The sequence below is a fragment of the Panthera leo genome, chromosome E2, assembly GCF_018350215.1.
Source record: "Panthera leo isolate Ple1 chromosome E2, P.leo_Ple1_pat1.1, whole genome shotgun sequence".
Lineage (NCBI taxonomy): Eukaryota > Metazoa > Chordata > Mammalia > Carnivora > Felidae > Panthera > Panthera leo.
Window position 1 is genome coordinate 3,169,920 of NC_056693.1, and position 19,335 is coordinate 3,189,254.

Consider the following 19,335-nt stretch of genomic DNA (forward strand, 5'->3'; position numbering starts at 1 on the left):
CCCTCCCCCACCCCGCCCCGCAGAGAGATTGATCAATAAATAAAATAATAAATTAATCAATAAATAAAATAGAAACAGCTCCCCCCCCTCAGTCCCCCCTAGAACCACCCCCCATTGGGCACGGCCCCCTGAGCCCCATCCCTGCGGGGCAAGGCCGGGTTTGTTGTATCTCTCCCCTCCCTACATACTCCTTGGGCCCTATTTACAGATTCACAGTTGGGGGGCAGGGAAGGGGGGTGGAGGGGCTCCCCTCCTTCCCCGGCCCCCTGGGGTCAGGGCAGAGGAGTCCCGTTGGTGGCCAGGAGCTTCTTGTCCTTAGCGGGGCCTCGGCGGGGAGAGCCGCTCAGCTCTGGGTCTGGGCGGCCAGGCGGGGGCTGCAGGCTTCTGGGTGAGGTACCAGCAGGCCGAGTCTGGGCCCCGTTCTTCTCGTCTGTGAAGGAGGAAGCAGTCTGGCCTCAGTACCCTCACGGCTGCCAACCCCCAAGGAACATGCTGCGGCAGCCGCACGGGGCTGGAAGCCTGGGGAGACGGTTGCCGGGAGGACACATCTGCAGCCGGACCTGGCGATCTCAGGAAGGCAGGTCACACATCCTGGGCCCCTCCAAGCTGTGTGACTGTGGGAACTGGGCCAAATGAGTCCCTGTGAGAGCCGGCGGCCCACTCTCAGGAGGCGTCCTCACAGACTCTGGCTAGGACGCTATTCGCTAAGGGACAGCCTGTCGCAGCAGCAGCAGCAGCAGCTCAGATTTGGGGATGACAGCCAGAGGTCCCCTTTCCTTCCTCCCAACCCTGGTTGTTAGGGAGGACGCTCCTTGGCAATAGGGCCCGGGGGAGCCTACATGGGCCATTTGGGGGTCTGAACAAACCCGGATGGTAGATTCCCCTTCTCCAGAACACACTTCCAGAACTTCTGTCAGCAGAAAGTTCCACTACGCCCGACAATGAGACTACTCATCCTCTTGGGGACCCCTGGAGGTGCCCTCCCTAGCAACGAGGCCTTCTCGGTCAGGATGGCCAGGTTCCCTGGATGGAGCTCACACAAACCGGAGCCCTGGGGGGCACTCGTTCAGCAGGGGGTCTCCCCTCCAGCCCACAGGATCAAAGAGGGAGACACTGCAGCCCCACCCCCCCCACACCTGCCAGGGCCTGCACGGAGGGCTGGTCGTGAGTACTCAGCAGCTGTGCCTGGATGGTCTCCACAACTCGCTTGAACCGACGGCTGGGACCTGGAAGGGGTATGGAGACAGACTGACTTGGGGACCGACCGGGACAAGGAAGGCCCTCCCACCCTGTGAAACCCAGCAAAGGACTCTTCTCTGGGTCTCAACTTCCCCGCCCTGTGTTGGGCATAAAACTAAACTTCGGTCTGCAAAGGGAACTAAGAAAGGTCTGAGTTGAAATAATGATGGGTGCCGTTTTCCACTTAAATAGGTCCTGTTCCTTGTTAGTTTCAAGGTGAGGTCATGTAGAGCCAGAAATGCAAGAAAAGAAACGGGAAGTAAAATAAAATCTTAAAATCGAGGAAGTCCTGCGTATTAGTCTTTAAGGGAAAGGAAAAACAACGCGCCGTCATTCATTTCGGTGATGACACCGCAGTGCTCTGGGGAAGCCTGGTTTAGAAACCCCGAGAGCAAGCTCATCTCCCAGCTGTGACACACTAAGACAGCTCACAAGGCTGGGAAACAGGAGCAGCCCTGGTCACTCAAACTCTTGGTTAGCAGGACTCAGGAACCAAGCTGAACCGGAAGCAAGGCACCTCTGTGGTTTTCGTCTCCTGTGCCAACTCCTGATTAGTGATGGTGGCCTGAAGTTTCTCAGGCTGCACCTGAGCTCAGCGGGAAGAAGTGCAGTGGTCGATTGCTGATGTCTGCTCTGGGTGCAGCAGTGACATTTGACAACGGGCGGGCCATGTCTTTGCCCTTCTGCTGTACTGTCTTAAGGAAGTAGGAAGGGGGCTCTGAACTTCAAGGTCAAGGGCTCGGTTGAGCCCAGCTCTGTCATGGTCTGTAGTGTGACTCTGTCAAGTCTGTTTACCTCTAGAGGACTCAGTTTTTTCCTCTGTAAGATGGGTGATTACTAACACCACAAAGGCTGCTGGGAAGCTTCAATGAAATAGTGCAAGGAAAGCATTTGGAACATCATAAATATCCACTAAATGTCAACGAGGAAAGGGGAAGGAGAGGAGGTAGGGGTCGGAACGAGCAGGGGGCTCACACAGTCAGTCAGCACTAGCTGAGCCCCACCTCCTCCTCCTCGCTCTTGCTGCCCTCGTGGGCCACTATCCTATCTCAGCTGTCTTGAGGATCCCAACACCAGGCTGGAGGCAGTGTAGCTGAGGGAAACTTACCGGAGATGAGAGTAAAGGTGACAGAGTAGATGCCACCACCACCGCTGCCATCCCTTCGTGGGGAAGGCTCCGGGCCCTCTGAGGAGCTGATGTCTACCTGGAATCGGACGGGCTTCTGGAAGACGGATGGGCCGCCACTGGCCTTGTACTCGGCCCTGAAGCTGGTCTGTGACAGCACACTGTGACTCAGGCTGGGGATCTGAGGCAGGAGGGGGACAAAAAGAGGGGGTGATTCCAGTGACCTGATTCCAGGGAATGGAGAGCCAACCCTACAACTACTTCTGCCCAAGGAACTACAAGTTCCATCAGCCACTGGGGCAAAGAATAACAGAAAAGCCATTGGGAGCCCCCACTGCCTGCTGGGACTTGTAGTTTTCTTGTCCAACTATAGGCAGGGTATAAGGGGAATAGCTGAGCAACTGGATCCCCACATAACAGGACCCTCATATCTACGTGTCAGCCCCAGGCTCCAGAACCACATGACAAACATCTCCTCCACAAGCACTGCCACATCTGTCTCAAAACCTTTAAGTCCCACTAGCTCCTAGAGCAAAGCACCCCAGGACACAGTAAACCCCTCCTACCTCCCTGCCCCTACAGTGACCAAACCCAACTCTGAATGGAAAGCTACAGATCCCATGAGCCTTAGGAGGAAGCCAGGCTAGAGCTGGGGGGGGGGGGGGGGGGAATCTCCCAAGGGCTTCTGGGATTTGGAGTCCTATGCTGCCCAGGACACACGAAGACCCAGGGCCCTCACCGACAGGAAGGCGTGAACAATGTCTGCTTTGATGCTGCTGAGAGGTTTGTCCTTTAGCACAAGGAATATTTGTTCTTCTTTGTCCAAGGAGATGAAATTCCCAAACCAGGAGCGTTTTGCCAACCTGAGTGAAAGGGGATGGTTGGAGGCGGGTCAGGAGGGGGCTAAGGGATTAAATCCCTCCCTCCTTCCTCTCCCTTCCCCGTCAGACTCACTCTGGAGAAGACTCTGGAGTCAAGCTGGACATCTCCTCAGCAGTGGGGACTGGGGGATAGGGAAGGGAGAGTATGGTCAGCACTTGTCCGTCATCCTGGTGCCCAGCACGCAGGCTAGCAATCACCTCCAACCAGAGGTTCCAGACCCCAGCGCCCGCCCACTCACCTCCCAGTAGCTAAACCCCAAATGGCATGCTGACTGATGGTCCTTCCAGGGATGCTGTCCCACCCGTTAGACCACGCCCCCCGAAGGTGGAACTTGCTTGCCATGAGCCAATGGGAAGATGAGCCAGAGCAAGGAAGGGGCGTGTCCTTCAGGGAGGCCCCTCCTCCAGAGATGGATGCCACACCCCCTCTTCCCAACACCTGAATCTTTCCTCCCAAACCCATCTCCTCTTCTCCTAGGACGTGGGAATCGAGGCCCCTACCTCTCTCCTCATATTAGGACTCAGGAATCCGTGCCCCCAGCCCCTGCACCCCCAGGGACCCCGTACCCTGCATCTTGCGCCGGTGAAAGCGAGGGGAGCCCAGGAAGCTGTTGCGGATGGAGTTGAGACGACTCCTCCAGGCGGCTCCCCCGACACCACCACCGGGGCTTGGGGGTGGCGTTGTTCCCGGCGTCCCGGTGGGGCTGGCCCGGGGTGTGTGCAGGGGCGAATGCAAGGGGGTTCCCCCAGAGGAGCGCGGGGAGCCTGGGGGGCCAGGCAGGGGTGTGGAGCGGGCACTCGGGGGCGGGGCTGCTCCCCGGCGCCCCCACCCCTGGGGCCTCGAGAAGGCAGCGTCTGCGTTTTGGAAGTCGGGGAGCCCCCACCCCGAGCCTCATCTCCAGCCCCGGGCTCAGGCGAGAAGGAAAAGACAGGACTCTGCGAAAGAATAGAGATGGGTGTGATGGCAGACTACAACTCCCAGAAGGCTCTTGGAGCCTCAGTCTCACATGCTCACAGAGGTGGACACCGATGCACGCTGGAACTTGTAGTCCATTATTTCCGTCTCCCAAACCACATTGTCAAGGGGACAGGGACTTTTTCTATCAGGCTCACTGCTCTAAGACCCAGCACAGTGACTGGTCACGGTAGGGACTCACTTAGCTTTGGTTAAATGAATAAATGAACCTCTGACACACTAAAAACCCAATCCTATTGGAGGTGAAATGCCCAATGTACTAAAATAAAATACTTAATGCAGCCTTAGGTTTTGGTCCTTTTAGGGACAAAAAGGCAATGCCCCAAGACTTCATGGGAATTGTAGTTCTGCCAATCTTTGCTCCAGTGTTTTCGCCCCCTTATCCCTTGAGTAATCGGGGACCTGGCCTTACCCTTGGGCTGCTCAGAGGGCTGGAGGACAGACCGGTGGAGGCTCCACTGACACTACGAGACCTGTTTCCAGGAGACATTTTTTTTTTTTTTTTTTTAAATCAGTTGTGTGGGTTTCATAAGGCTCAGATGTCCTCTCCCTTCCACACTCCTTTCAGATGAGGACATGAGGCCCAGAGAGGGGAGATGACTTGTCCCAACGACACAGCACGGTCGAGGGGCAGCTGGGCCAGAACCCTGAACTCCCACCCCCCCTCACCCGCCACGACTGTGATCCGCTGGAGGGGCGGGGGCTCCCACCTCTGACTGTGCTGGGCCATCTCCAGGGCCCGCCGGGTAGGCACTGGGGAGCCACCGCCCCCAGCATCCGTGATGCTCAGTACTTCCATGGACTTCCGCTCTGGCCGCCGCTTCCCGTGACGGCTCAGCATAGGGGAATCCACACGTTTCCGAGGTGGGTCTGAGGGCGGAGAGAGTTTCAACCTGATCAAAAGACATGTTCGCCCAGCTGCACAAGGCACTCATGCAGATGGGGAAACGGAGGCCCAGAGCGGAGAGTTGTGACAAGGTCACAGGGCAAGTCAGGGGGTCTAAACCCAGAAGCTAAGGGCTTGCAGCCCCTTCCTCCCACCGGAATCCGGGGTCTGGATTCCCAGCCCTGCCTGCTCACCAACATCATTCCTGGGAGGCAGGTCCTGATCTTCACAGCTGGGATAGCGCTCCTTCCGATCCAAAAGCAGATAATAGATCATCTTTTCTTGGTTCTCCCTGGCACGCAAGGGGCGTGAGGGGGTAGGAGGAGAATTGGGATCAGAGGTCGGGTCTCCGAGGTCTCACCCCCTCCCCGCAGCTGGGGCTCGGTACACCCAACATCTCTGCCCATGCTTCCATCTTCCTAGGTAGCGGCACGGTTAGTTCCTCCGTGTCGGTGTACATCCTACCCTCACCTTAGTCAGCAATGATAACCGTAGTAGTAATAATAATAATATCGAAGCACTTACTATTTGCAAGCACTACCCACGTGAGGCACTAAGTCTGCGTCAGCACCTGTTGATACTTTTCGGCATCTTTTTTTCCGCTGGCCCTACCGCCCCCTCCTGGTTCCTCGGGGAATAGCTCCACGTGGGACCTTTAAGCCCTGCCCTGTCTAGCGGCCCTGACGCCCGCCCCAGGGAGTCTGCGCGGGTGCGAGGCACAGCTGCGCCCCCTGCTGGCCGTCCGGGGCGCTGCAGCAGCTCGCCGGAGGCGGGCAGGTGGCGCGGGTGTTCGAGGGCGAGGGGGCCTTACTCCTCGCTGCGCAGTTCGCGGTGCAGCCGCTCGCGGTCCCTGAAGCAGCCCAGCGAAGCCATGCTCTCCAGGACGTCGGGGTCCAGCTCTCCGTTTGATGGCAGGCTCCGCATGGCCACCCGGCGGCCTGGGGCTGGCTCCAGACAGGGGTCCGGCTCGTGTTTCCCGCCCCTGGGAGACGGAGAAACGTTACAGCGGGCCGGGCATCCGTGATCGAGCCCACTCCACTCTCTCCTGGGAACCCAGAAATCCGAGTCTCCGGCCCCTCCTCCTTGAGGAACCTTGGCATCCCACCCCCTAGCTGGTGCTTGACATTTGCCCCCCTCCCCACGTCCTCCCGGAACCAGGCACCCAGTTCCCCATACTCACAGGTACCAGGGATGTTTCTGAATTTGCTCCAGCTGTGAAGAGGGTGGGTCGTAGAAAAGCACCAGTGAGGTCGAAAGTTGATGACGTGGCATTGGGGGTCCCTGACGATGCCCCCTCCTCTCCACCGGGGTCAGGATGACTTTGGTCTCCCCTAGTGGCAACTGAGTGCCTTGACCCACAACTACTGCCTGGGGCATGCATCCTTCCCGCGGTGGGGGACCTTCCCAGCTTGGAGCGGCAGGTTGGGCAGACCCTGGCTCATTCCACGACACAACCCCCCCCCCCCCCCCCCCCCCCCCCCCCCCCCCCCCCCCCCCCCCCCCGGGCCAAGCTGACAGGCAAGTCCTGGAAAGCCATCTTTATGGGCCCCCTAGGGATTCTGTCCTCATGACCCACCATCCCCCCCCCGCCCCCCCAACTCACACTGAGCCTTTTCTCAGGCTCCACTTCGATCATCCCTCTCAGGAGGCTCTGGCAGTCTGGAGGAATGAAGTGGGGCATGTGGAAGACGCCCCTTTTCACCTTCTCCAGCAGCTGGCGGAGATTGTCGTCATCAAAGGGCAGAGCCCCCTGAGTGAGAAATGACAGGACCCCTTACGGAGCTTACCATGTACCAGGTAAGAGCCTAAGTGCTCCACACACGGACATATTTAGTCCTTACCACAGGCCTCGGGAAGTAGGAAACTGTTAGTACCCCACTTTACAGGTGGGGAGGCTGAGGCACGGAGTGGTCCAGCAACTCGCCCGGGGCCTCTGAGCTGGTAATGGACAGTCAGGCTCCAGTGCTTAAGAGGCTGGGGTTGCATCTTAAGAACAGGTTTCTCCCCAGACCAGTTTCAGATGCGGTCACACTCATTCATTCACTCAACAAAAGGTGAGCATCCATTATGGGTCAGGGATCTAGTAACCGACAAAATGAGCCCTCGCTCTCTGGGACCGTGAGATGCTGGCGAGTGGACGCGCATTAGCTGCGATGTCATTCATGATGGATTCAGCACCTGATGGTGCCCCTGCTGCCGCCCGGGTTCCGATGTGGCCACTAGGGCTGGAGCAGGACAAAACCAGATTCCTGTCCTCACGGAGCTTTGTGTAGAACAGTAATTAACAGGCAACGGTTGTTGGTGGGCGAGGCAAACAACACATGGACGGGAATGTGGGTGATGAGGACACAGAACAAGCAGGCAACGCGGGACGTGAGCTGGGTGTAGCCAGGGAGTCGAGGAAGGGGTCGTGGGGGAGGTGATGCTGGACCGAGACTCACAGGGGGTGACAGTGCTGTCCCTGGTGTCAGAGGCCTCTGGACAGAGAATGCCGGGTGTTGGGGTTGGGGAGACTGGGAGAGGGCGCCCCTGAATGCTGGTCTAGGGCCAGGAAGCCTGGATGTGACTCTGCTTGTCGGTCTTGTTCGATGTGTCCCTGTGTTTCTTGTTTGCCTGGTACCTGGACCCTCAACTTCCCAGCATCCAGAACTGTGAGAAGTGCATGTTTGTTGTTTAAGCTGCACGGTCTACTTTTGTTAGAGCAGCCCAAGCGAAGACAGACCTCTTGTTTTATATATATATATATATATATATATATATATATATATATACACACACACACACACATATATGTATATATATGTCTATATTAATATATATTTATATAAAATATATATATATAAATACATGTGTATAATATATAAATATATAAGGGTCCCTGGGCGGCTCAGTCAGCTGAATATCCAACTTCGGCTCAGGTCATGATCTCACGGGTTTGTGGGTCCAAGCATCAGGCTTTGTTTATATATATATATATATATATATATATGGCGTATAGATAGAACTCATGGGCAACAGCATTATAACTCACACTTGAATGAAGCGTATCTAACGCATACATTTTCCTTGATGAGGGACAAAACAGCCTTCTTGCCCTTAGGAACGCAAGATAGCACTTCAACACTACCCTGAGGACCATTTAAAATCCCCAAGAAAAGGGCACCTGGCTGGCTCAGTCAGCGGAGTATGTGGCCCTCGATCTCGGGTTGTGGGTTCGAGTCCCACACTGGGTGTGGAGATTATTTAAAAAAAAAAATAACATAGGGGCGCCTGAGTGGCTTGGTCATCTCACTCTTGATTTTGGCTCAGGTCATGATCTCACGGTTCGTGAGTTCAAGCCCTGAGTTGGGCTCTGCGCTGACAGCACAGAGCCTGCTTGGGATTCTCTGTCTCTGTCTCTCTCTCAAAATAAACAAACTTAAAAAAATAATAATATAAAATAAAATCACCAATAAAAAGCACAAAAAAGCAAATATATTGCACTCAATAAACCACAAAAAGCACAGTTGCTTACGAGATGAGCTGAAATAAGGAAATAAATAAATACATAAAAAGCAGAGGGTGGGTTGCCTCGCGTGTGGTGGGGACTCCAATTTTTCTCTGCTCTGTGCACATCTGAGAATGACCTCAAAAGCACCCAGAGTGTTGATTTTGAGGTCATGGATAAACTGCGGTGAGTGGGCAACTTTGCAATACAGAAGCCGTAAGTCGTGAGAATCATCTGTAATAATAATAGTAATGAAGTATGAGTACCAGTACCTATCGAGCACCGCCTAGAACGCTGAGCATACGACACGCTATCGAAACCCTTACAATTCCAGGCACCCTAACCGTCGCCACTGGGCGGGTGAGGAAAGGGGCCCGGAGAGGGACGGTGACTTGCTTGCTCAAGGTGACGGAGCGGGGGTTTGAACTCAGCTGGATGGGCTCCCGCACTGCCAGCTGCAGAGGGGCTGGGGCCTGTAGTGTTGGAGCCTGCCTCTCGGGCGCCTCTCCAGCTTCCCCGGGGGGCCCTGGGCCCCGGAGCGCCCACTCGGCCTCGTTCCCCTCAGTGTCACGGAGCCTCCCTGGTCACATAGGCTAGTGCTTATGACGCCAAACACTGATCCCAGACCTGCCACTTCTCAGCAGTGTGGGCCGGTCACTTCTCTCCGGGGCTGTTGGGAGAGGTCCGGAGGATAACGTGCCTGTGACAGCGCCTCGCATGGAGTGCACCACTAATTCGTCCACACCACACGTGTTCCTGAGGGCCGACCGTGTGCCAACTCAGGTCCCACTCGCGAGCCCACGAAATAAGACACACAAAGACAAAAGCCCTGACTTCTGGGAGCCGATGATCTAGAAGGGAAGGGAGACGCCCCCTCAAGGAACCGAACGACTGAATGCACGATGGCAACCGAGAGTCGCCGGGAAGCCCAGAGCCTACCCTGGAGGATCCGACCTCGTGGGGCGTGGGGGACAGGGGAGGCTTCCTGGAGAAGTGGCAGTTGAATTGAAGCAAAAAGAGAGTCTAAGGGGGCGCCTGGGTGGCTCGGTCGGTTAAGCAGCCGACTTCGGCTCAGGTCATGATCAAGAGGTTCGTGAGTTCGAGTCCCGTGTTGGACACCGGACTGGAGGTGTGGAGCCTACTTGGGATTCTCTCTCTCTCCCTCTCTCTCCTCTCTCTCTCTCAAAATAAATAAACGGCACCACCACAAAAGTCTAGGTGTAACCTAGCTGAGCAACGGGACTGGTCGGGATGGGAGAGCGTTCTGGGCAGAGAAGCGCAGGTGTGGAGCTGAGGCAGGAAGAGCCGGGCTGACTGTACGAGCTACTGTCATATTGCAGTGCCCTAGCGCAGCCACCGTCCCGAGCCGTCCAAGGGCTCCCGGCTGCCCTGTCCTTTTCTGGGACACCCGGATTAGCTCGCCATTGTGTGACTGAATGGTTAGCTCTGGGCACAGAGGGGGGTGCTCCAGGATCTTGGTCTGCTGGCTAAGACCTCCCACCTTCCTGATCTCGGTGAAATAGTTGGTACCCCTGAGGGGAGGACGGAACTCGAATGTTCTGGGCTCTAGGTCGTCCTAGAAATGGGGCAGGAGAGGTGAGGGGCACCTTACCACAAGCAGGGCAAAGAGAATGACTCCACAGCTCCACATGTCCGCTCGGCGGCCGTCATACTTCTCCCCCTGCAAAGGAGGACCAGCTGTGACATCGTCTCTCCACCACGTTCCTTCCGCTCCTCCCGCCTCTCCACCCGCTCACTCACCTTAATCACCTCCGGACACGCATAGTGGGGGGACCTGAGGGAGAGAGGCAGTGTGAGCCTCCGGCCGGCTTCTCACCCCCTCCCTGGGACTACAGGGGCCAGGCCCCCACTCACCCACAGCTGGTCTCCAGGAGGCTGTCCCCCACCTGCAGGGACGCCATGCCAAAGTCCGCGATGCGGATGTTGTTTTTTCTCATCCAAAAGCAGGTTCTCGGGCTTCAGGTCTCTGTGGCTGAGACAGGCAGGCAGGGGGCGCTCAGATCTCTGCCCTCCTCCTGGGGGCCGAGGCCCAGTTCGCTATCTCTCAGAGGGGGAGACTTCTGCAAAGTCTTATGGACAATTTCAAACACGCTCCAAAGTAGTGAGAAGATACAAGGACGCCCCATGCACCTGCCCGCCGCTCCCCCTCCCCATTATCAACTCAGGGCAAATCTTCTCTCGCCTGTACCCCTACGTACTGTTTCCTTCCTCCGCTGGATTTTTTTTTTAAGTTTATTTTGTTTATTTTTGAGGGGGGGAGGGGGAGGGGCAGAGAGAGAGGGAGAGAGAGAGAATCCCAAGCTGTCAGTGCACAGCCCGATGCAGGGCTCAGTCCCACGAACTGTGAGATCATGACCTGAGCCGACATTAAGAGTCGGACGCTCGTCCAGCTGAGCCACCCAGGCGCCCCTTCACTGGAGACGCCAGACAGCATATCATTTTATCCGCAAATGCTTGACTATGTAGGAAGTGAGATATTTTGAGGTAAGAAGAGTTAACGTTGAGCTATTGAAATACTTCCGTGCTGAACAATAAAAACATTGCCACCCCAAGCCAGTCACTGGTCCCTCGTGAGACACCTGCCCTCTCCCCTGGAGCAAAATCCTTCAAGTTTTAAGAGCTAATGTCTGGGAGGAGATGGGGCCTGAGGACTCTAGAGTTTCGGTGGGAAGCGGTCAGCTCAGTAACTGGGTCATACTCGTTCAGTATGTTGACTATTGCCCCCTAGAGGCCAGTGTTTTTAATGTCAGGGTTTCGACGGGAGGTGTTGACAATTTAAACAGGCTGCCTTTTCATTTCCAAGCTCTACCCCCAACTCTGAGCCCCTCCACCCTGATACCCACCCCAACGCCAATCCCCACCCCAGAGAGGGAGGTGTGCAAACAAAAGAGGCTGAAAGACAACGGAAGGCATCCATTTGCACCTCAATGAATCATTAAAATGTTGCATATTTAATATCCTGTTTTGAAAGCAGAAGAGAGGACAGGACGATCTTTTCACATGGACATTCACAAGCCAAAGCACGAACCTCAACCCTTACTTCAAGTCATAGACAAAAATTAATTTGACATGGATCCCAGGACTAAATGCAAGAGCTATAACTATATAACTTCTCGAAGAAAATGTAGGAGGAAGCCTTAGGGACCTTGAGCTGGGCAAAGATTTATAGATAGGACAGAACAAGCATAAACTGTAAAAAAAAAAAAAAAATGACAAAATTGGATTTACCAGAATTTAAAGCTTTTGCTTTTCACAAGACATTGCTATAAAAACGCAAAAGAGGGGAACCTGGCTGACTCAGTCGGAAGAGCGAGCACGTGGCTCTTGATCTCAGGGTCATGAGTTCGAGCCCCAAGCTGGGTGCAGAGATTACTTCGTTAAATAAAAAAAAAAAAAACTTAAAAATATATTAATAATGCAAAATCATGTCACAGACTGAGAAAATAATACTCAAAAAATATACAGTTGATAACAGATTTGTCCTTAGGGGTGTCTCAGCTCAGGTCACGATCTCATGGTTGGTAAGATCAAGGCTCGAGTCGGGCTCTGTGCTGACAGTGTGGAGCCTACTTGGGATATTCTCTTTCTCTCTTTCTCTTTCTCTCTCTCTCTCTCTCTCTCTCTCCCCTCTCTGCCCCTCCCCCTCTCATACTCACGCACCTTCTCTCTCAAAATAAATGCATAAATAAACGTTTACAAAAAAAGATCTGTCCTTAGAATAAATAATTCTTAAGAGTTATTCCTAGAGCTACCTCTCGTTCCTAGAATAACGGAGTCTTACGACTCAATAATCAAAAGATAACTCAAAAGAAATGGGCAAAGGGTCTGAACAGACATTTTTCCCGAGGAACATAAACAAATGGCCAATAAGCACATGAACAGATGTGCTACATCATTAGTCATGAGGGAACGCAAATCAAAACCACAATGAGATACCACTCCATACCCACTAGCATACGGCTATAACCAAAAAGTCAAACAGTAATGGGCCGCCTGGGTGGCTCAGTCGGTTAAGCGTCCAGCTCTGGGTTTCAGCTCAGGTCACAGTCTCATGGTTCGGTCTCACGGTTTGTGGGATCGAGCCCTGAGTCGGGGTCTGCACTGACAGTGTGGAGCCTGCTTGCGATTCTCTCCTCTCTCTCTCTCTCTCTCTCTCTCTCTCTCTCTCTCTCGCCCTCTCTCCCTCTCTGCCCCTCCGCTGCTTGTGCTCTCTCTCTCTCTCAAAATAAATAAGCTTAAAAAAAAAGTCAAATAGTAGCAAATGTTGGCAAGGAGGTACAGAGACTGGAACCATCATGGACTGCTGGTGGGGCGGAGGGTGTGTTAAAGGGCGCAGCCGCTTTGGAAAATCATCTGGTACTTCCTCAAAAGGCCAAGCAGAGTTCCCATATGACCAGACAGTTCAACTCCCGGGTACGTACCTGAGAACCGAAAACACGGGTACACACAAAACTAGCACGTGAATATTCACATGTCCCTATTACTTATAATGGCCAAAAAGGAGAAACAGGGGCGCCTGGGTGGCTCAGTCGGTTTAGTGTCCGACTTCGGCTCAGATCATGATCTCATGGTTTGTGGGTTCGAGTCCTGCCTGGGGCTCTGTGCTGACAGCTCAGAGCCTGGTGCCTACTTCCTTTTCTGTGTCTCCCCCTCTCTCTCTGCCCCTCCCCTGCTCATGCCCTGTCTCTCTCTCTGCCCCTCCCCTGCTCATGCCCTGTCTCTCTCTCTCTTGAAAATAATCAACATTTAAAAATGGAGAAACAACCAAAGTGTCCATCAACTGTCAAATGGATAAACAAGATAAGGCATATCCACGCGATGGAATATTTATCAGCCACAAAAAGGAACGAAGTACTGACATGCTACAACATGGACGAACCCCGAAAACATTTTGCTCCGTGAAAGAAACCAGACACAGAGGGCCACATGCAGTATGAGTCCGTCTGTACGATATGTCCAGAATGCGCCAATCCGTGGAGACACAAAGCAGACTGGTGGTTGTCAGAGGCTGCGGGCAGGGGCGGTGGATGGGTGACGGCTTAATGGGTACGAGGTGATGATGTTGGGGGTGATGAAAATGTTCCAAAATTACATAGCAGCAACGCACAGCACTGACTATACTACAAACCACCGAATGTGTACTTTAAAGGGGCGAATTTTATGATACGTGAGTTATAGCTCAGTTTTTTTTAAAGGGATAAAGATTTATGTCGGGGCCGCACCACACTGGCTTCCCCTCGGCTGCCATGTGCTTCCAGGGCCTGCCTCGTGGGCAGTGCTCCTCCCGGCCTCCCCTCACGCTGCCCCCTCACCAGATGGAGTAGCTATGGCAGAAGTCCAGCGCCGATACTATCTGGCGGAAGAACTTCCGGGCCTCCTTGGGTGTCAGTCTCCCCTTCTTTACCAGGTAGTCAAACAGCTCACCTCCAGAGACGTGCTCTAGAACCAGGTACCTGGGGGACGTGGAGGGGGCAGAGGGCTGGAAGGGGCATGTGGAGGACCAAAGAGCCTGGTCTTCCTCTTTCAAAAGCCCTTGGACCCCAGCACAAGACCTCAATCCCACTGGCCCCTGACAGCAGAGAACCCCAATTCCCATGAGTCCCTGGGAGGGGAGAGACTCCAATTCCCATGAGTCTCCGGGAGGGGGTGGGACTCCAATTCCCATAAGTCCCCGGGAGGCGGGGGGGGGCGGGGGGGGGGAGAGATTCCAATTCCCATGAGTTCCTGGGAGGGGGAGAGACTCCAATTCCCATGAGTCCCTGGGAGGAGGAGACTCCAATTCCCATGATTCCCCGGGGGGGGGGGAGGAGGAGACTCCAGTTTCAATGAGCCCCTGGGCAAAAGAGACTCCAATACCCCTCAGCCTTTGGGAATCCAAAACTCAATTCCAGAATCCTATGTCAACTTTAGGAGTATAGTACTTTGACTCCTAGTTATTTCAGGAGATAAGGCAACCCTGTTAGCACCTGGAGGACAGAAACACCCCAATTCTCACAAGACCCTGGGAAATAAAGACACCTCCCTCCCTCACTCCCATTAGCTTCTGGAAAGCCAAGCCTCTCATTCTTATAAGCCTCTGGGATGAAGAAACTCGAATTCTCAATAATGCCTGGCAATAAATGATTGTAGTGTGCACCAATCTAAGTCAAAGTCTGTGAGGTAAAAGACTACAACTCCCATAAGCTCTAAAGGGGTTTAAAACTCCCAACTCCCATAAGCCTCTGAGACATAGACTCCTAATTCCCATCAGCAACTGGATCCTTAAGACTCCAAATCCCATCAGGCTCCAGGAGGTTAAAACTCTGATTCCCATCAACCACTGGAAACAAAGGCTCAATTTCTTGGAAGGCTGATAATCCTCTGTGAAGCCCAAACTCCCATGGGCCCCCCCTCTCCCTACCTAGGTGGTGGGGTGGGAGTGACATCTCCACCAGCTGGTGACAAAGCCCCTCCCTGCTGCCACACCTGGGGAAGCCTGAAGATTACAATTCCCATGAGCACGTGGGGCCCAGCAGCATACTGCCTGGGGAAACCAGCCCCAGCATCTGATGGGTATTGGAGACAGTTCATCCTGAGGACTGCATGGTGGGGGCGGGGGTCTGTCCCCTCTCCCGCTGCCCAGCCCAGCTGTCCCTTGGGTCACCAGAGTCCAGACAAAGGCCTATTGTCTGTACCCTGGACAGCTGGACTCCACTCCCATGTTCCTGGGGGGTAATCAACTTTGAGATACAGACTAGGAAATCGTAAGACAGCCGTTGTTGGGGTGTCCATCGTAGCACCCAGAGTTATGTGCGGGGAAGGGGGGTTCCAATGCTCCAGAGTGGGGGTTTAGGAAGAGGCAGGATTCACTGAGCCTGAGGCTTTGTTAAGCCCTGTTGCCTCAGCAGATGGAACTGGGGTGGGGAGCTGCTCTGGACAAGGTGGACCTCCTTGAGGACATCCAGGTTATCTAGTAGAGAGTGTTCCCTGTGGTGCAGGGTGGGGGGGACCGGGGCTGGGGAAGAAGGGGCAGGATGGGCCTCTGTCCCCCCACTCAGGATGGCTCACGCTTAACTGTCCTGTTGCTGAGGCACATTTGGTCCTTAGCGTCAGGCCAGGTCAGGCCAGTCAGCCTGGGAACAGGAGGATTATGTGCGAGCATGCGTGTGTGTGTGTGTGTGTGTGTGTGTGTGTGTGTGTGTGTGTTCTGTGCAGTAGGGAAGGGACTGACTGGGCCTTCAGAGGCCCAGCCAGGAGAGCTTAAGTTTCCACAGGCCTCTTCAGGCCTTCTTTCCAGAAAGGTCCCACCCTAGGAACTTGGAGTGGGGGGTGCATAGGGGGGCTGGGTGTCTATAAATACCTACAAATATTTCTTGTTCTCGTAGACATCATGCAGCTTGAGGACGTGTGGGTGTTCAATGAGCTTCAGGATGGCGATCTCCCTCTCCACCTGGGGGACGGCAGGGTGGTCAGCATGGCCTCCCTCCCTCCCCTCAGCCCCAAAGGGACGCCCTCCCTCAGCACACACACACCTTCATCAGCACCGACTCGGACAGCTTCTCTCGGTTCACGATCTTGATGGCAACCTTCTGGCCCGTGATGCAGTGGACCCCGAGTTTAACCAGCCCTGGGGAAGCAGGATTGAAAATGTGGAGTGTGTTCAGAGAGCACTCTCACCGCTTCTGGCTCCTCAGTCCTCCTTGCCACCCCCTTTCCTCCTCCTTTTCCTGCTGGCTGCAGTGGCCTGAATCACCCTGACCTGAGTCCCTGAGGGCTCTGACAGCTGTCATTCCCACAAAACGCACTCTTCTTCCTGCTGCCCATAGACATTGACATTCTGTTCTGTCCATTCTTCTTCTTTTTTTTTCCCCTTAAGTCATCTCTACACCCAACGTGGGGCTCGAACTCACAACCCCGAGATCAAGAGTCGCATGCCCCACTGACTGAGCCAGCCAGGTGCCCCTGTTTTGTCCCCTTTGGTTGTCCACCACCTCCACAGCCGACCCCGGTTCTCACCCCATTCTCTGTCCTTCTGATGTGCCCCCTGAAGTCCGTCTCTCCACAGAATCTCTCCTCACTGTGTCTCCATAGCTTTGTCTCCCCTGCTGCCTCCTTCAACCTCTGTCTCCCTCTAAACCATCTTTTCCTTGAATTCTCTGCCCTTCAATCATCTGGAGACTCCAGGTCTCCCAGGGAATATACTTTCACGTTTGCCCCCTTCCCAGACCATTCTCCTCCACCTCCTTCCAAACCCTGACCTTTTTTTAATCCTCTTTTTGGGTCTGCTTTTAATAGCAGCTGTAGCTGGGAGCATGCAAGAGTATGCCCACTCCCCAGGGGTAAGCCCCAAAGCCACAGACCCTGGAGTCTGGGTCCCCAGCCCCTCCTCCCTCAGACCCACCCAGCTCCTCCTCCCTCAGACCCAGGAGTCCTGCCCCAGCCCCCTCCTACCTCAGATCCAGGAGTCCAGACCCCCAGCCCCTCTTCCCTCAGACCCAGGAGTCCTGCCCCCAGCCCCTCCTCCCTCAGACCCACCCAGCTCCTCCTCCCTCAGACCCAGGAGTCCTGCCCCAGCCCTCTCCTACCTCAGATCCAGGAGTCCAGACCCCTAGCCCCTCCTCCCTCAGACCCAGGAGTCCTGCCCCCAGCCCCTCCTCCCTCAAACCCACCCAGCTCCTCTTCCCTCAGACCCAGGAGTCCTGCCCCTGGCCCCTCCTCCCTCAGACCCAGGAGTCCTGCCCCCAGTCCCTCCTCCCTCAAAGCCACCCAGCTCCTCTTCCCTCAGACCCAGGAGTCCTGCCCCCAGTCCCTCCTCCCTCAAACCCACCCAGCTCCTCTTCCCTCAGACCCAGGAGTCCTGCCCCCAGCCCCTCCTCCCTCAAACCCACCCAGCTCCTCTTCCCTCAGACCCAGGAGTCCTGCCCCTGGCCCCTCCTCCCTCAGACCCAGGAGTCCTGCCCCAGCCCCCTCCTACCTCAGATCCAGGAGTCCAGACCCCTAGCCCCTCCTCCCTCAGACCCAGGAGTCCAGGCCCCCAGCCCCTCTTCCCTCAGACCCAGGAGTCCTGCCCCCAGCCCCTCCTCCCTCAGACCCAGGAGTCCAGGCCCCCAGCCCCTCCTCCCTCAGACCCAGCAGTCTAAGACCATGTCCCCTTCCTCCCCCATAACTCAGGAATTCAGGTCAGTGACACCTTCACACTCTTACCGCTAGGCTCTTGGGGTCTGAGCCGTTACTTCCCTCATGCCCCGGCCCTCGGCTTCACAGAGACCCTGGGCCCACCAGTGCCTAGGACACAGGTGTGCGGCTCCTGGCTCACAACCCCCTACCCTCCACCTGGCAAGAAAGAGGCTACAGCTGGGGCCAGTGTTTAGCAACAGCAAAGGATGCCCTCCCCCATTCCACAACCACTCCTGGGAGCTATGCTCTTGGATCCACCTTTCTACCTCTCCATCCTGTTGCCCACACTGAGCCGGCATGCCAGAGAAGGGGGAGAAGGCTGCAGGCCCCATCACCCTAGCCTCACCGCTGGTCACCCAGACAGCCTGCCAGGAGAGCGTGAGGCCCTCCGGATCCAGAGCGGTGCAGAGGGAAGCGGCTGTCCAGGGCGCACCCCCATCCCGCGGCCGGACTGCAGCAAGGACCTCGGCTCCCGTTGCCGGCCGGTCCGCTGCCGCAGGCCGGCCTCCCTTCCCCACCTGGAGCCCCTCCAACCTCTGCCCACCATGAGGTGGGAGCCTTAGGGCCCCGCACCTCACCCCCCCCCACCCGGAGTCCAAGCCCCCAGCCCCCTCCATCCTGGGGACCCAGCAGACTGGAGCCCAAGTGCCCTCTCTGTGAGGGACCCTCACAGAGGGCGATCAGCCCCTGCCCTTTGAATACCCAGGAGTCCCGCCCTCTGCCCCCCAGCTGTTCTGCCCCCGCCCTAGGTGTCCCCTCCCCTGGCTCACCTGTCTGTCCTTTGCCCAGCGTCTTCTCCAGCCGATAGGGGCCCACATATTGGGCGTGCTGGGGTGGGTGTGGGTGTGGGTGCGGGAGGTGGTAGGCGGGGGAGCCCCCGCCCCCCTCCTTGGCCCCGGACGACATGGTGCCCTTGGTCCCGGCCCGACCGGCCCCCCGGCCGCCCCCCCGGCGGCAGGTCGCCCCGTCCCTCCGGTGGGGGCCGGCGACAGCTCCGTCCCGGCCCCCCCGGCTGCTCCCCACCTCTCCGGGGGTCCCCAGGGGGCTGGGCTGGGCCCCCCCAATCGGCGGGCCGCGGAGCTGGGGGAGGGGGGGCTGGCCCGGGGGGGTCAGGCCCCGGGAGTCAGCATGGCCCGGGGGGGGCTGAGCGGCCCCCCCTCCCCAGCCCGTCCCTGGCCGGCCCCCCCCTTCCTGCGCCTCCCCCCGCCGGGGGGGTCTGAGGTGCGGGCCGGCGGATGCTGCAGGCCGAGGTCCCCCCCGCCCCCCCACGCGCCCTCTCTCCTCCGCCTCCTCCTCCTCTCCGCCTCCCCCCGCCACCTCGTCCTTTCTCTCCGGCACGCTGACATCACCATCCGGGGACTCCGGGCCCTTCCCCAAAGTTAACCCTTTCGGAGGGGGGAGGGGGAGCGGGGGCAGGGGGCGGGCCTGGGAGCCGGAGGGACGGAGAGGAGGGATGCAGGGATGCAGGAGGGGAGAGGGTGGAGGCCAGGCGAGGGAGAGACGTGCGGAGCAAAGAGACCGGGGCCGAGACGGGGCTACACAAAAGGAGATGAAGTCGGGCAC

General features: G+C 56.3%; 1 protein-coding gene across 1 annotated transcript; it reads right to left on the minus strand.

Annotated features, from left to right (window-relative positions):
• Window positions 1-95: 95 nt before the first annotated feature.
• BRSK1 (BR serine/threonine kinase 1) lies at window positions 96-18,771 on the minus strand. The gene is given in 21 exon segments (XM_042919418.1): window positions 96-430; window positions 1,137-1,226; window positions 2,348-2,546; window positions 3,105-3,228; window positions 3,320-3,368; window positions 3,814-4,056; window positions 4,059-4,182; window positions 4,635-4,695; window positions 4,933-5,092; window positions 5,303-5,400; window positions 5,920-6,090; window positions 6,289-6,320; window positions 6,712-6,858; window positions 10,208-10,276; window positions 10,357-10,390; window positions 10,471-10,547; window positions 10,549-10,588; window positions 13,929-14,069; window positions 15,960-16,045; window positions 16,128-16,222; window positions 18,543-18,771. Coding segments are annotated over 21 exon segments (2,334 nt in total). The 5' UTR covers window positions 18,679-18,771; the 3' UTR covers window positions 96-272.
• Window positions 18,772-19,335: the final 564 nt, after the last annotated feature.